The 17,183-nt window shown below is 42.7% G+C and overlaps 1 protein-coding gene across 1 annotated transcript; it reads right to left on the bottom strand.

Moving 5' to 3' along the window:
• Positions 1-8,259: 8,259 nt before the first annotated feature.
• On the bottom strand, positions 8,260-9,419 carry LOC147905753 (uncharacterized). Its single transcript, XM_087381661.1, has 2 exons — positions 9,019-9,419; positions 8,260-8,914 (listed from the first exon to the last, which is right to left on the bottom strand). The coding sequence occupies exons 1-2, from the start codon at positions 9,379-9,381 to the stop codon at positions 8,723-8,725; spliced, it is 555 nt and encodes a 184-aa protein (XP_087237787.1). The 5' UTR covers positions 9,382-9,419; the 3' UTR covers positions 8,260-8,722.
• Between the last annotated feature and the right edge of the window lie 7,764 nt (positions 9,420-17,183).

Here is a 17,183-nt window from a genome sequence, read left to right as displayed (position 1 = left end):
TGTGGCCAAAACTTTTTAGTGGAACACACACATGAAGATTTGGCCGCAAGGTCAAATCTTTTTTTCATTCTGTTCTTGAGATCACCCAACAAGGACATGTGTGGTGTTCAAGCATAGTAGATGCTAAGCTCACGAAGTACATAGCACCCATGATTGAGTATTGGAAAAATAAGGTGGATGCTATAGAAACTCCAAAATATGTTGGAAAAGGGAGTGTTCAAAGATTTTTTGCCAAGGACACATAGTGAAGGAACATCTATTGCAATGATAACAAGGATGACTTCGAAGAGTTGGAAAAAATGGATGACCACTATTGTGGGCCTTCACAAAAAAGACCCAAAGATAAATTTAAGCCAATGGTGGATGTCAAGATTGGTGATTTTGTGCTTATTCGACCATCAAACGCAATCTACCCAATATGGCTAGGTGTTGTACAAAGTGATGTAGATGTAAATAGGATGTTAGAGAATTACAAAAAGATACCTATATAATATTGGGCACCTGTTTGCATTCACCAACATGCTATAGATGAAGAAGTGTAATCAAGGTGTTCAGATAAATTTTGGCTATGGAACACAAAAGATCCTCAATGTTGGGAGCCTATAGATAGCATTGTATTTGCATGGATGCATACGAGTGCTAAAGTTTCCCCAAAAAAAAAAAAAAAAAATCAAAACATGCATTAAAGACCCAAGAAAATCTACAGTTGTCCTCTAGAGAGGCATCTTTGTGATGTAACAAGGATATGCAAGCCTTATAAATGGTGTTTCAAAAGACCATGATTGGAGATATTTCTCCCCTTTCTTAAGAAAATCACTAAAGGATATAGTACGTCAATTGGTCTAGAGCATTCCAATACTTAACCTACACTTAAGCACATGGTATTGGCATACAATTTCCATCCTATCCTTCAATCAAACTATAGGCTCATAGATACTAAAATGATTTGCACACCTACTAGCAATCAATGTAAAGAAGACTTGAACATTTAGCACATACAAAGCTATAACACACACTTCCATGATGTCTACAGGGTGAAGCAAGTTTGATAATTTTTTGAGGATAAAACATCTTACATGAGAGAAAAATGTTTGTCTATTCCTTTTATTGATGAAAATAACACTGATCACACATCTAAATAGATAAATGATTAACTGAAAATTTGAAAGTAAATCAAAAATCAAAAGGACAAATACGAATTGATCTACTAAACCAAACCTACTTTTGTAAAATACATATCCTTACTAGATTGAACATCATCTTATCAGTCAAAAGTGATATACACAATATTATTAGAGATCCCAACCCAAATATGTTGCCATAAATGACAAATGTATACATTCATGATCTTGCATGGCCTAATCTAAGAAATGACGAGAAATTAAATCTCTGGGCATAGTTCATTTGCTAGTCTGCACATACACGAGTGTTGTGAAGTACACACACTAGATGAAGCATTGATTCCATAGTGAAACACTGCCACATGTAATTCTAGGCTAGCTATCAGTCCTCCGCTGCGGGATACCCTCGGTGTAAGAGTTCACTTTTCTAACATTTTGGACCTCCTCAGTCATCATGAGGAAACCCACTGATTTGGTCTATTGATCCTAGCGGCTGAGGCCAGACAGTAAGTCGCTAGGGCTCATCGTACCCCCTCTAAGCTCTCCTCAGTGCCCTCCACATAGTGTTGTGTGATCTCCAAACTTTGAATCCAAAAGCTCCTCCTCTTGATGGATCAAAAGCCTCAACTCCATGAGGCCTACTGCCTGGGAGTGCAGAAAGTAGCCCGAATCCTCTTCTATAAAGAGGCAGAAGGAGGCAAGGGGGCAACCCTAATGAACTGAGTTAGAAAGAGAAAAAGCTTCTCCTGGGTGATCGCCTATGAGTATCGAGCTTGCACTCCCTGCACACATGGCTAAGACCCCTCAAATCCATCTATCCAAAAAGCCCATCCTCTACATCGTATCCTCTAGGAAGGCCCACTCCACCCTATCGTAAGCCTTTTTGAAATCTGGAAGAAGGATTGCAATAGATTAAAGACTCTTCTCGTGCCCAATCCACTACATTTTGTCTAGGATACTATGTTCTTGAACAAACCTTGTTTGCATGTCATGGATACTATCTATGACTGACGAGGTGAGGCCTCAACTGTAGACTCAAGACCTTGCTTAAGTTCTTGTAAGTGGTGTCTAGCAGAGTGATTGGCCTCCACTATCAGATGTCAGACCAAGAGTCTAGGGACGTCCTAAAGGGGAGCCACCTATCTGCTCCCCTTGCACCGGAGAAGCTATTGTTCGCTTTGCCACCATCACGCACCGCCTAGATGGACGTTGGGTTTTATCCACACAAGCCTCCTTCTGTTGTCTCTCGTGAGCTTGAGAAGGAAGAGACCTCGGCCCTGACCACTGGGGCATGCTCATGGCAAGTGACCCATCTGCGTGCATTTGAGGCACTGACGTGGTAGACCAGAAATCTCAACTCGCTATCGGATCTCCACTCCATCTAGAGTCTCAAGAATCTCCTCCAGTAGAGTCTCCGAGTACTCAACGATCACCCGGAGTCGAGGGAGCCCATCATGTACTACTACCCATGGCCACTAACCTCAACAGTGTAGCAAAGCACTGATAAGAATCCGATGGTCCATCCAACATCATGGAAACCACTTGATAATCTGGCACAACCTCAGAAACGTTGATGAGCAGCTCTATAAAGTCCTTGACTTTTGTGAGATAGGCATCCATGTTGTCCCCTTCTTCCATCTTAACGTTGTCAGACTGCTTGCACAAAAATGCAATCCTGGCCTCATTCGAAATCTGACAAAGATTAGCCAAACAATCCCATGCAACCCAATATGAGGTATTATGAACCTCTTGCAAGATAAAGCAATTAAGGCATGTGCTTGTGCATCTCTTTGATCCCATCAGATCTGATTCTATGTGGGAGGAGTTAGAGGCACTACGGCAACAGTGGTAGATGGTCTAGATGTAGCATCAGGAGCACCATCCATAATAGGTGTGGTGATAGGATTAGGTTCCTATGTCTGAGAGGCAGGTCTAGCCTTTGTTCTTGCAACAAATACCCCAAAAATTCTTGGCAACCAATAGTGTCACACCATGACCACATTGGATAGGTAGTGCCATCACGCTTGAATACCCAAAAAGAAATATGCTCTGCAGATGTCAAAGCCTTGATAGCACTTTGTGCATTGTCGTTAAGATATATAGCACAAGCCTGACATGGAAACTGTTGCTCTCCCTACTCCTTGTTGAGCTGCTTATTCATTTCACCTAGCTCTTCACCAACCACTCCGTTGTCCTCTCTCTCTCTCTCTCTCTCTCTCTCTCTCTCTCTCTCTTTTTGTAACATTCCATTGGGTCCCATGGGTCGATTTCAGACCCCCAGAGGACGATAATAATAGTTTCTTTCTTTCTTTCTCTCTCTCTCTCTCTCTCTCTCTCTCTTTGTGTGTTGTCCTTCTCCACCTCGCTTTTTTGCAGCACCTTTGCTACCTCTCATTTCTAGAGCTTTATCAAGTTTCATAATTGTTGCTGGTTGGTGTGGTGGCTCTGGATAGGTCACCACACTTTTTGGGTGTTGTCTACTCCTCAAAGAGCTAGTTTTTTTATTTGCATTGGTCTCTTGGAGATCTCCCAGGAGGTTATGTAGCTTGTGGTGCTTCTGGACTGCAGGTTTTCTACTTTTTTGTGATCCCCCCAGTTCATGATTTCTAGAGGGCTGTGGTGGGGTGCATTGTTGACCTTACGCCCATGAGAAGTAAGGTTCCTAATTTGGCGAGCTTAGCCTTGGATGGTGACCACATTCAAGAGGTCACAATATATAGAAGAGTTGTTTTTCTTCTCCAGTTGAGCTCCCTTGACACTTCCCCAAGGCTTTGGTAGAGCAGAGCTCCACCTTCCTTGCCTTGCACTCCATTTATTTCATCCCATGGTACCCTGGATCTACAATTGATATGGACTCGATCGAGTGACACTTTGCTTCCCGAGGTTTCTAAAGAAGTATCCACCCAATCTCCCCTCAATTGGGGGATGCTTTGGCATGGTGCTCAAGGCCCCTCCACCTCTTCTAGTACATTTTCTTCTTCTAAAATCTCTAAGTGGGCATCTAACTTGTCGAAGCATGATGCATCATTGTCAGTTTCAAATTCTATGTCCAATTGGTATATTGATAGTGGTGCTTCAAAGCACATTACATCCTACAAGCAATTGTTTTAGTCCTTGGATGATGCACCTAAGGGGATCATTGTCACATGTGCCAACAATGCCTCTTGTCGCCTGAGAGGGATTGATCAAGTGCAGGTCACGTTAATGTCAGAGGATGTAGTGACTCTTTTGGAAGTGTTAGATGTTCTAGATATTAAAAAGAACGTACTTTCTATCTTACTCTACCAATGGCTTCAGAGATGTTATCGTTGTGCTGGGTATGACAACTGACATGATAAATATATCGTATTTACTGGAACACTTTCTCGAGGGCTGTACCATCTTGATGCCTATGACAAAGGGGTTGTTACATAAGCAAATGCAGCAGCCTTTAAGAGTTTCCAAAGTATTAATCCATATTTTGGAGCCAACTTCTGCTTGAATGTTCCAATGTTTATCAACAGAATCTTCCAAGTGCAACACAGTTAGAATATACTTTAGCCTTATCATCCCTGGGGTGGAAGTTGAACTCTTCCACTTTACACAACCACTCTAATTTGCAGACATGTCATCTCTCCTTTTAACTTTTGAAGGGTTCTTTTGTCCTTAACATACTCCAGCACTCCCACATGTGCTTCTACAATTCTCCCAAAGAACTGGCCATAGTTTTCACATATCGGGAGGTTATTTACATTTGGATCCAAAGAATTCTACTCTCCCTAAACCAATTGAATAGGGGGCCTTCCTTTTCCTTGAGCTACTTCTCTCACTATGGGCTAAACCAAATCATTAGACTCCATCCTAGCCATAGGTCCTATCACGAGGGTGTGAGTTTTGCATTTACATATGGGAAAACTAGGGGACAGGGCCTTGGATGTGTGTGTGCAAGATTTCCCCCTAGGGATTAATGCCTTGGGGGTGAATTGGTGAATAAGTCTAAAGAGGGGGCAAAAACCTTTAGGACCCAAGTTGGCCATTGGTTTGGCTTTAAAAATGCCCCACTAGAGGAGGCAAGGGCTTGGTTAGATCTTAAATAGGTCCCACTAGAGGGGGCATTGGGGGCAAATGACGAGGAGGGGATGCCACGTGGCATTTTCCCATTCCTGGATGCATTTGGCAAGGTTCACGGTGGAGGAAAAAGCTGAAAAAATCGTGAGCGCCGTACGGGAGCTGAGAGGAGCTTTGGATGCACAGATGGCATTTTTGATGGTTTGACGTATAGATCGGGGACTAGGCACAACAGTTTTGGACCTTGTGTTTCAGTTTAGGAGTCCGTATGAGAGGCTCCGCGTCCATTTGCAGCTCCGTGGGTTGGTACGGTGAACAGCCAGTGCTAGAAAGGCTTGAGGGCCTGGCTGCTCTCAGGGCCAAGTACACAAGCCACGAATTGCTTCCTGGAGGGGCTGGTCTCGTTCTATTGTCTCTTTCTCTCCCTTTTCCTCAGTCATCGCTGTTGTATGAGTAGGCTAAGCTGACTTACAGTACAGGGCAATGCATAATTGGGGCCGGATTTCTCAAGCTCGTGTATGAGCTCGTTTGGATGCTCCTTGAAACTCTGGCATGTCGTGGCAAATTCAGCCAAGCTCCTTTCTCTATGGCCAAGGTATGTGACCGTGTGCAGAATCTGGCATAATTCCTGCAATAAAGAAGAGGGATGGGAGTGCTGATGTATGGCTGAGCAAAGGCATCTGATTTCATGAATGATGACCAGCATAGAGGATTTATTTGATGTTGGTAGTATTCTAGCTTGGTCTTCCTTTCTATTGTTAGCCATTGAGCCTGTAGGGTGCATAGTAAGGACAACTAGAATTCCTGTAGTTTGACCTTTTCACGTGGCATAGTTAGGTATGGTTCCACTTTCCATCTGCTGGACCGTTTCCTTATGTCTGTCCCCATCCCGTACATATGATCTTGCTTTTATGGTTCTTTTGAAGTTTCATACTTGCTGTCCATGCTCTGTGTGGTAATCTGTCTATTGGCATTTGTTGCATGTCCAATAGATATTGCATCACTCTGATCAATGCATGAAACTCAATTGGCCTCCTACCTGTTTCCAAAAGAAGCATAGAGTACGGGGTAGTAGCCTTGACTCCTAGATGTCGTCGTAGGAATGCTTTCTGCATTTTTTCAATCTCATTCCATGTAGATGGAGAGATGCTGCCTCCCCATACTTCTACTCCGTAGAGCACTGTTTGGACCACATATGCATCAAACAACATATTGCGGATCTTCCAGTTCCGGGTGTCAATGTGCCTACAATCATTTTCAAATTGATTGTATTTTCCCCAACCTGTGTCCCACCTTTTTTGTGCACATTGCCACCATCTGTGGTCGGCTGGTATGTCGATGCCTAAATGTTTCAAGGTGTTGACATATTCAATGGGCTGCCCCCTGCAAAGCTGATAACAGGAAGGTGTTCAAGTTGAGTGGTGAATACTGCCATCATTTTGGTTTTGATGACATTAACTTGCAGCCCACTTTCATCACAAAAGACCTGAAGTGTCTGTAGTAGTTGATGCATGGAATCAGAGTCATAAGCAAAAAGAACCACATCATCTGCATATAGAAGCAACAGTATTGTCCATAACCCGAGTGTGGGTACTTTTACCCCTTCTTTTGCTGTAAATTCATTTATGAGTTCTTCTAACTTGTCAATGCAGATTCCAAACAGTGTAGGTGAGAGAGGACAACCTTGTTTTACCCCCATATTACTTTGAAATGCAGCTGACAATCCATGCTCTTGTCAGCTGTGAGAGAGAGAGAGAGAGAGAGAGAGAGAGAGAGAGATTGAGGAAGAGAGAGCGTGTAGGTTGCAAGGAGAAAGGTGTATGGCTTATTGAGGACTTCAGTGGCTATGGGAGGATGCAAAACTGTCTGTCATCCAGTAGTCCGATCTGCACCACTTCCTGAGCTCTTCACATAGGCAAAGGGCTGCTACTGCTGCTGCCTTTGTCCACTTTCTCTAGCACCGTTCTGCACTTCTATAGGCTGGAGATGATGGCAGACTCCTGTGCATGCGGCTGCCCTTTGCTGCTATCTCCTAGTGCCTTGGGTGCACTCTGGAGAAGCTCTGTACTTTCTGCAATGCTGCCTGTCTGAATGCTACTGTGCTCCCCCAATGGGGGCCTTCTACAGAGTGGCAAGATGGTTGAAACAAGACGACTGGGCCTTTTACCAGCCAACCCAAGCCTGCGACCAGTTGGCTGGCTGGCCAACCCAGTCTGTGGACTGGCCGGACAGACCAGCCATTGGGGGGCTATTAAACCCCCTACTGGCTGCATTCTTTGCTGGGCCCTTGCCCAGTTCTGGAACCCACACAATGTGCCTTCTGTGCAGCCCCTATGCCCCTCCATATGGCTTGTGTGCAGCCTCATATGTGGGCAGAGCAGCACAGTGAATTGATCTGCCTTGTAGTGTGGGTCATAAATAAACCTAAGAAGGATAACCATCTGCTGTCCATGTGGCAACCTCTGTGCTTCCTACATGGCAACCTGTCGTCCCTCTCCCTTCCCCTATTTCACTACAGGTGTTGCCAATGATAGACAAGGTACTATTGTGACTGCAGCTTCAGTAGCTCGAAGGCCTTCAGGGCTTGTGAATTAAAGCAAAGCGGACAGCCTGCTTCTTCATCTTCACTCCCTGCAATAGAGGGAAAAAGGGGATTCACTGCATCATCTTTTTCCATCCACCTTCCAAGGAAGACGAACATTTACGAGCTGGTACTCCTTAGCGTCAAAAAAGTATATTCCGGAACTTTGGAGCTATCCACGTAAGCATTAAAGTAGACTCGTGGCAATTACCCCTTATGTTATCTTACTTCAAGTATCTTAAAGAATATTTAGATATACAAATGATACAAGCAGAATCTGGACAAACACTGCGACTCCCGAAGGTTTTTGTTTTTTAAAGCTGTCTTTCAAATTCCCCTGTCCACCACTCTCCACCAAGCTTGCCTAGCAATCGGACAAACACACAGAAAAAAAGGCTGATCATTCTTGGCCGTCCTGCCCAAAGGGCATTCTTAAACCATCTAGGTCTCATTGACGACTAGCTATTGAGGAGAAATCAATGCTAGAGTCATACTACTAAGATGAAAATGAAGCTATAGACTTTCATTACCCCTATATCCCTTGAAGCATAAAACATGTTATCCACAGGCCTAAACCATCCATTTTGAATGAAAATTGAGCATGCATACTAGCAACAAATATGGACTTTTGATTCTAAAACATTTGAATGCCAATGCGCCTAATGCTACGGAAATGAAGCCAGGTCTTCACATTCATGGCTCTCCCTCGTACATTAAATTTCTTGTGGAAAGACAGACCCTGCCTGTAAAAATGCCAAAAGAATGTACACATATTCAACTCATACAATGTGAATTTGGATGGACGAACCCCGCAGATGCCTCAGGGTTTTTGTTCTTTTAGGCTGGCTTCTTCGTTTCCAAACCCGGTTGATTGATCTAAGTAGAGACTCCTATGCAGTTCTCAGCTGGCTGGCTTCTAGCATGCCTTTCGGTACTCGATAATCATGAAGGCTGTCAATGACGCATCGAAGACTCACTCCTCTCGTTTTGGGCGATTCCGCATCCCCACCCTGACACCATCTTCCAGCGCTTCGCTTTTTGCTGACAGTGTCAGTTCACTGCCGGAATCATCCCTTGATACACTTTTCGCATAAAAACTCTCGATGTCCGGTTCACTGCCTGTTAGTAGCTTCTCCGCATTATATTTCTTCTCCAACTCGATGGCCTGGATCAGGGATAGGAGAAAACACAAAGCCGTGATGAAAAAGCTTGATGGGCTCGCTCTACGCAAAAGGCAAACGTGCGGCCCATAAAAGAAGGAGGCCGTACCTCCTCCATGGCTTCCATTCGAATTCGTCGAGAGAGAATTTTTCCAGCGATTACGGCGCCGGCGGCGAGTGCAAAAGGCAAAGCGACAGCAAGGACGATAGTTTTAGATGTGGCGGGCTTGGGGGGAGGCTTGGGAGGTTTAGCAGCAGCTCGGGCGATGAACTGGAGGTGCGGGGAAGGGTCGTTCTTGAAACGAGCTAAAGCCAAAGCTTGACGATGATGAAGGATAAGGAACCCATTTCTGTTGAAGGAGAGGGAAGCTATTTGGGGGCTTTTGGGAGCATGGAAGGGCAAAGGGAAGGTGAGGGATAAGCACCTTGTTGAAGGTGAGGGGACAACGGTGGTTTGGAGAGAGAAGTCCATTTGTGGTTTATAGTAGCTTTCATGAGTGACCAACCAACTTGTTTATATCCTCTTGTCAATGCATATCTCAATGGGAAAGTGTGACTAATATGACTACGAGGATGGCATCTCCATGAGATGTCCATAAGATGCTTGGTGGGTGTACGTGCCTCACACAACAAAGCCGACTCTCAAAACAAAACTTATTTGTTTGTATGTGCCTCACACAGCAAAGCCGGCTCTCAAAACAAAACTTACTTGTTTATATCTTGTCAATGCACATACTTGTTTATATCTTGTCAATGCATATACCTAGCACTATGAGTGACCAACTTACTTGTTTATATCTTGTAAATGCATACCTCAATGAGCTACTTTTGGAAACCTCGCCCTCCCAACTTTTAACTCATTTTACTTCTATAGATGGAATTGCCTTCGTCCCACGGGGAGCACTTTACAACAATTAGGTCGGATGCATGTGCGCACGCACACACATACACACGTGTCTACGGACAAGGAAAACGAGTGCAAGAAATGAATGACGAAACGCCTTTTGTCATTCATGAGGCCTGCCCAAAAGGTTGGCAAAACCAAAAAGCAGAAGTAGTAGCAAAAAACAATAGTAGTAAATGGGAGGTAGGAGGATGGATTACGAGTGATGCAAGCGTGGAGGTCGAGACTAGGGGGAAGAGAGAGAGAGAGAGAGAGTAGAGGAAAGACGATGGAGTGAAATAGTAAGTTGAACGTGGACCAATAGGCACAATTCCCTTTCAACCCCAACATCATCATTAAGGGCTTCCCCAACCGGGCAGGCCAAAAAGCTTATTCAAGAGTTGAATGGAAGGGCCTTCACACACATCTGTAGGATGGCTCGGGATATTGCTACATGAACGCTAAGTCACGGGTGACTTCCGCATTTTGCTTTGGCAGCTTTCCAAGCCCGCCCAAGAAGTTGGGTGCCTACAAAAAAGCTGCAACTAGGCCCCAACAGATATTCTAACTCTTGACTTGTTCGTTACTGAAGAGAAGCCCTACCACTACGCCATCTTTGATTGGTGGTTTCATTATCATGCATTTATTAGATATTGCAAGTTCGTCCACGTGTTTGTGAATTGAAGGGCGAACGCACACCTACTTCATCTTCAAAAGGGGGCGGACAAGCAAAAAGGTCACCTCACTTGTTCTGTGTGTATCCGGCCTTAGCAACAGTTTAGTTTGAAGTATTTTGGGCAGTTTAGTTTGAAGTATTTTGGGCTTACATAATATTTCCTATTTCATCAAAATATAATTGGTTAGCTTCACATGATCCTTTATCTTTAGAGCTAGGCCTGTGAGGCTTCATTAATCAGTACCCGATTTCTTGAATTCATGTTTGCTTCTGCCAAAAGCACTTGTTTCTTTCAATTGATCGCATTATGCCATCGAAGATTTAGCATGATTAGTTTGTAAGTCGAGTAACTTGGAGTCATTGTAACAACCCCATAAGGGCTGAGCATGAGCATTCTAGTGAATCGATCGATATGGAGGATAGCAGTTTTGAACAAGGTCTTTGCTGTTGAAATCTTTTGAACTTCTTGACTTCACACTCTGTTATTTTCATACTTCTCAATTAGATTCGGACTCGTTAACTTCACACTTGTTTATTTTCATACTTCTTACTTCATGCATTATATCCAGTGTAAGCATCTGGATAATCAGGGATGCAACATGGCATACCCAATTATGTCAATGGTTCAATGAAGACTATGTATGCATATGGCATTTTAAAAAAACATTCTTCAATTGGAGCACAAGCATTCTATATGGGAAAATTTGAGGACACTCCGAAGCTCCCATGTCTTTCTTGTGGAGTGTTTAACATTCTCTTATAGACTTAAACATTAAACTTAATAATCAAATGCTTTTGGAACAACATGGTTTGGTAATCAATCACATACCCTTGGAACAAAAAAGGGTGTGTTGTACTTGCTTCAAACATTTGAAAAACAAGAAACTTCCAATATTTTGCATAAAAAATATGCCACTTCCAACAAGAGGTCAATACACATCAATGCTCAATGACATCGAGGCCCACCTACCTGTGATTCAGATCCCCTTTACCCAAATCCAAGAGCAGACCTACGAAGGGAAATTTGGGCTTTGTGGAAGTGTTGTCAATGTTTTTGAAGATGTTGATAGAGCGTAATGGATCCTTTCATGGTTCTTGACCAATAATGCCACTGTCATGGTTGCAATAATATACACACAATTACATGAGTGGCCTTGTGAGACCTACTTTAAAAATGAGTGCATTGAATGAATTGCTTGGTAGTCCTTTGTACAAGGAGCATAACGTGGAACTTAATATGGTTTGAGTGGAACACATGCAACATGCAAGTATCTCTAAGAACAATATGCAGAGGGACAAAACAATGGCAATGATACTTCATAAGAGGACTTTGAAATAGAGACTCTTGTGCATGGAATCTACACTAGCAAGTAAGTCATTCACTTTAAAGGAAAACATATCATGGTTTCTCCTTGTAAAGGTTTCTTGCAGCCGTTAATCATATTCAAGGACAAATATTGTAAGGAGTTGGCATTTCCTACACTATTCTATGGTTGTGGTTGCTCCTTCTGAAGGTTTCTTGCCGTTGAGCATATTCAAGGATAAGTTTTGTGAGGAGTTGGCATTTCCTACACTATTCTATGGTTGTGGTTGTGCATGCAATTACGATACCCCTACACACATTACCTACTAAGATATTGCTTGTTGGGAGCTCACTAACAAGTATAGACACTTTGCTCTTTCAATAGAAAACTTGTCCTTCAAAAGGATGAAAATCACGGTATGTCAAGTGTCATACTCCACCTGGATTTAAATGCAAACGCCTCAGTTGAGTGGAAGAACTCTTCAAGCGAAAGACATGCTTGAGGACACAATTGTAGAAAAACTATTACAATCAAAAACTAGTTTTCATGACTTTATTGCTCTTTGGACATCAACTGACTACAAGAATAGAATCAGAAGAATCTATTTACAATGCTATGTCAACTATGGCCCCATACATTTTTACCTCTCAGCAACAAAAAAACTATGTACAGAACAAAAGAAAAACTATGGGCACCATTTAGACCCTATGACTATGGCACAGTACTATGCCCACACATTCCAAGGAGTCAAACCTCTCTTGAAAAATGACCCTGCCATCTTAGGCAAGAATCAAGATTCAAGACTAATGTTTTCTCACCAAGTTTCAAAATAGAAGAAGCCAACACAACCATGGGTTGCTTTGGGTAGAGGATGCACAAAATTATAGTGTTTCAACAAACTAAGAGATAGAAGAATTTGTCGACCACTACATAATATCGGATGTCTCACAACTTGTCCTCAAACACAAACACTTGCATACATAGGAAATCTTGCAAGAAAAAAGGAAAAGGTTGCAAGTTTAGCTTTTCACACCCACCTATGCAGAAGACATGTATTATACTCCCCTTGGAGCACAACCTCATTAATAACTCCTTACAAAAAAACTTAGCAAAAATCTTTTCCATCTTGTCGGAACCTTCAACAACATCATTGTAATGTGACTCCTTCCTCAGGGTTAGCTTGGGCTATCTAAAGAGTAATTCATTGTACCCTGCATGCCAATGCCTCACAACCTGCATTGCTCTTAAAGAGGCACTCAAAAGACATCTACTTTAACAACTTTGACCTGACATTGTGAAAACTATTGGGAACTTTCAACTAATACTGACGTGCAATTATTCTTGAACCCTCACAGCAATGCTACTTATTGCACTTAAAGCATCATGAAAGTAAAAAAAGAAACAACCAAAGTAGTTAAGATCGCTCTCTCACAAAGCTTGGAGATGAACGCAACTACCAATGAGCACATGCGCAAGCTGGGCAATGCGATATTAAACATGCAACATATTTGTGCACAACAAGTCATTTACTTGTGCCTCTCCTTGCCCTTACAAGTATAAAAAGATAATTTTCATACATAAACACAAGTGTGGTAGGAGAGCAACCCCACTAGTAGTGACATCTTCTTTGCTAACATTATCAGCATATACCTCTAGCATACACCATCACTTGTGCACATGTGCTTTGCCTCTTTTGCTAGTGAATACACACTACACCCACACAATCCAAAAAAAGAAAGCTCTCAAGGATGATACGATTTAACAGTTACAGCAAATCAAGAGAACCGGAAAACCACTATAGATAACTTGTTTCTTTTTTGGCCTTTTATTAATAGTGAGCACTACTTGGATGATGACTTTCCCACATGGCATTACTTACACAACCACCATGAATACAATATTGAGGAGAACAAAAAAAAATTAAACAAACTCATGTCCTCTCACACCTCCTTCCATTGACTCGAGCAACTTTTCTTCACCGTCATCCACAAGTTCAAGGACAAGAAATAGTGCTGACACATATGACCTAGGGAGAGAAATGGACATGTCCAGCAAGATGACCCAATTTCAACAAGCCCAAAAATTCACATACAAAGTCATACCAATAGAACCATATTACCCTTCCTTGCACAAATTCGAAGTATGAGCAACGGCTCCTGTTGGGGAGGACATAGTGCTAAAGAAATAGAGTGCCCTATCTTCACCTTTACACATGTTCTTGATTGGCAATGCTAGTACAGGTAAAACTTTCACATTGCTACTTTTGGCAAGCTTTGTTGCATTACTACTCCCATTGAGAAATGTTACATGTAAAGTTGCCATAGGCACTTCTACTAGCATAGACAAGGAAAGCAACATACAATATAGGAGGCACATCTATTGGGATGTGGTATTGGGATGGGTGTTGGATAGACCAATCAGCATTTGGATAGTGATTCCTATTAAAGTCATGGCAATATCGGGATGAGCTAGGTCGATGCATCACTTCTGGATTTGGCTTCTATGGTAGGGGACATTAGTGTTTAGGGGTGAGTGGATTACTCTATGGCATTGAGTTTTAGACAATGCACTCTATGGATTGGCTCCTAAAACGTGGTTCACTGAAGATGGTCTTGGTAGCAGACTTGGTGTAAAGAACTATCTCATAAAACAAAGGTGTGTGGATGTTATAAATATCTAAAGGCAAAGAGACAAAATACCACACTTAACTTACAAGAAATCCAAAGCCCCATGTGGACATCAAACTTCCTTTTAAGACACTCAAATTATAGGAGGGATGAGAGAATAGAGAAAGAGGGAGGAGTGCTCTTTGATTTGGTTCCATATTATGAAAAAGAATGGACAAAAGTAGGAGAAAAGGAGGAACTACGTGGTGTGAGACGAGAGTTTCTTCATCCCCAGTAGTAGGCTCGAGGGGAGTCCTTCTCCTTTAGCCAACAAATGTTTGGTGAGTAGCGTTGATGCAATCTTCAATATAACAGATTATTTTACGGCCCAAAGAAGTGGATCCTCACAATTAATGTATGCAAGTGGGTAGAAGGAGAGCAGCAAGTTCCAAGCTATGTATGGTACTATTGAGGGAAGAGCAAGATTTAAAAAGTCCATCACACAGAAATTATTGGTGAAGGAGGTGTTAAATGCATTCAGTTTATTAGAATGATTCGTATGTGTACATGGTTATTGAAGGAAATATAGTGTTTTGTGGATTTATATGAAGTGTTTCAAGTGTATAGGAAAGCAAAAGGCTATGCTACAATCAAATGGATATTTGAACTGAAGCCAATCAAGCTAATGATCGTGTAGAAGAGGCTAAGCCCGGAGTGATTTATCAAAAGGCTAAGGCGGTCGCGATAAACTATGCCATAGCCTCAATCAATTGTTTAGAGACACGGATTCATGGGCTGCAAAGTTTCAATTGTTCAATCACAAAGGAAACCATCAAAAGCAATTATTGTAGCAAGGAGAGCAGCAAATGAAGCCACCAACCATCTAGCTAATGATCATATAGAAGAGGCTAAGCCCAGAGTGATTTATCAAAAGGCTAAGGGGGTCGCGATTACTATGCATAGGCAGTAGCCTCAATCGACTATGCCTTAGAGGCAGAGATTCATGGTGCAATATCATGACTAATGGGCTGCTCAATCACTCGATTTTTCCTTGGCCATCATTTCGCGGAGGGCATCCTTAGTGCTTCACATCTACGATGGTTTTGATTCAAGCATTGCAGCGAGAGAGATACCTCATGCCATAGCAAAAATGCATACTCCAATGACCATGTTGTGCTCATGAATGGTGAGACTTCTGATTGTGTGGTGCTTTTGAAGATTGCTTTATGATAGAAGAAACTCTCGATTTTTGACAATCTATGTTGAAATTGGGAAAAAAACTTGTCGTAGACGGGTCTAAGTACTGGTTATATCAATGCTATTGTTTGGGAACATAAAATGATTATCAACATCAAAAATAAGTTCCATAAAATGTTTCAAGGGAATTACGGATGATTATATCGACGCTATTGGTTGGGGATAGAACGATGCATTTATGGATGGTTATATCAAGATTTAAGGTTACGGTATTTAAAAGTGCTTTAAAAAGGAGGATATATCCACGAGTGGAGGGAAATGGAGGTCGACTCTGACGGGACAGCCTGTCCTCTCCAACTCTCCCCCCAAGAACTTGTGCACACAAATCTAGCCTTTGATGTGACTCCCACTCCCTCTTCTAATGCCTTTCGTTTGCCCTACGTCCCTTGCAACTGGGAGAGATCTAATATCGACATTTTTTATCTTTCCAAGTTCCCACCTCCCGACCAGCGCCTTGAGCTATAGCAAACATTGTCTCCTTCCCCAGTCGAAAGCAACAACTATGGAGCCCCCTTTCCTCGATTCCCTCCTGGTCCCTAAGACGAAGTCAAGAAGGAACTGGTGGACGTGGCAGTGCAAGATTTGGTAGAACATCCTTCCTTGGCAGAGTGTTGAACCCTACACCTCTTACGTGGGGGCGCTATAGCAGACAAAGGGAGGCTTCTTCTGCATCCCCAAAAGTAGCAGCTACCAGACTAGAAGAGAGACAAGAGAAACAGAGAGAAGGTTTACATGTCGGTGCTGAGAAGCTGGAAGAAAAGAATGGCACACCGACATGCAAGGTCAAAAATCAACCAATAGGGACAAACAATTCCAACAGAGGAGAGAGAACACCTGAGGATTTTCAAGCGGCTCATGCAAAGGGCATCCCAACTGCAAGCTCGCAGAAGACTCATCAAGCAGGTAAGGCTGTTGCCACAGTCATCAATGAAGAGGATCTCGAAGATGCTGATGATTTTCTTTTTGCTCATGCACTCGTGGGATTCCTGCATGGCCCTCGCCCTGAAGGGTGGTTCCAAAATAGCTGGGTGAAGAAGGACTCGGTGTTATTAATGTACGCTTCTTACAGAGAGGGTATTTCATCCTCTAAGGTCCTCCAGCATGGTCTCTAGACCATAAGGAGCCAACCTCTCTTGGTCACCTTTCTTCAACACAAAGATGCCTAGGTCTACCAAACTTCCAGTTTGGGCCATTCTTCCAAATTTAACCTTTCTCTATTCAATCAAGCAGCTTCATTGTATGGGTCTTTGGGCAAAGTATTGAGCGTTGAGCATGAATAGTTAATCAATCCAAGGGGCAACCCTTAGGTTTGCGTTTAGCTTTGACCCAATAGAGGATCTCCCTAAAAATTTGCTCTTTCTTAATAAGAGAGGTGACATCGATTAGGGAACAACCTCTTATGTACAAGAATCACCCTAACTCATGTTTTCTATGTGGCCTCTCTAGCCATATACTTAAAAATTGCCCACTTAAGAAAGCCAAGCTAAAAACTCCTACAAACCCCCCGCTGGTAGCAAATAGACAGAAGGGGGTTCCTATGGTCTCCAC

This window comes from Dipteris shenzhenensis, chromosome 1 (assembly GCF_047967505.1).
Source record: "Dipteris shenzhenensis isolate YYH24624 ecotype China chromosome 1, Dip_SZ_1.0, whole genome shotgun sequence".
NCBI lineage: Eukaryota > Viridiplantae > Streptophyta > Polypodiopsida > Gleicheniales > Dipteridaceae > Dipteris > Dipteris shenzhenensis.
Note: the sequence above shows the minus strand (reverse complement) of the source record. Positions and strands in the feature narration are given on the sequence as shown.

Excerpts from the sequence above, each read along its gene's own strand:
- LOC147905753 (XM_087381661.1), bottom strand. The coding sequence starts at position 9,381 with ATGGACTTCTCTCTCCAAACCACCGTTGTCCCCTCACCTTCAACAAGG. Across the intron at positions 8,915-9,018 it reads GAATGGAAGCCATGGAGGAG|GCCATCGAGTTGGAGAAGAA; the intron begins GTACGGCCTCCT and ends TCCCTGATCCAG.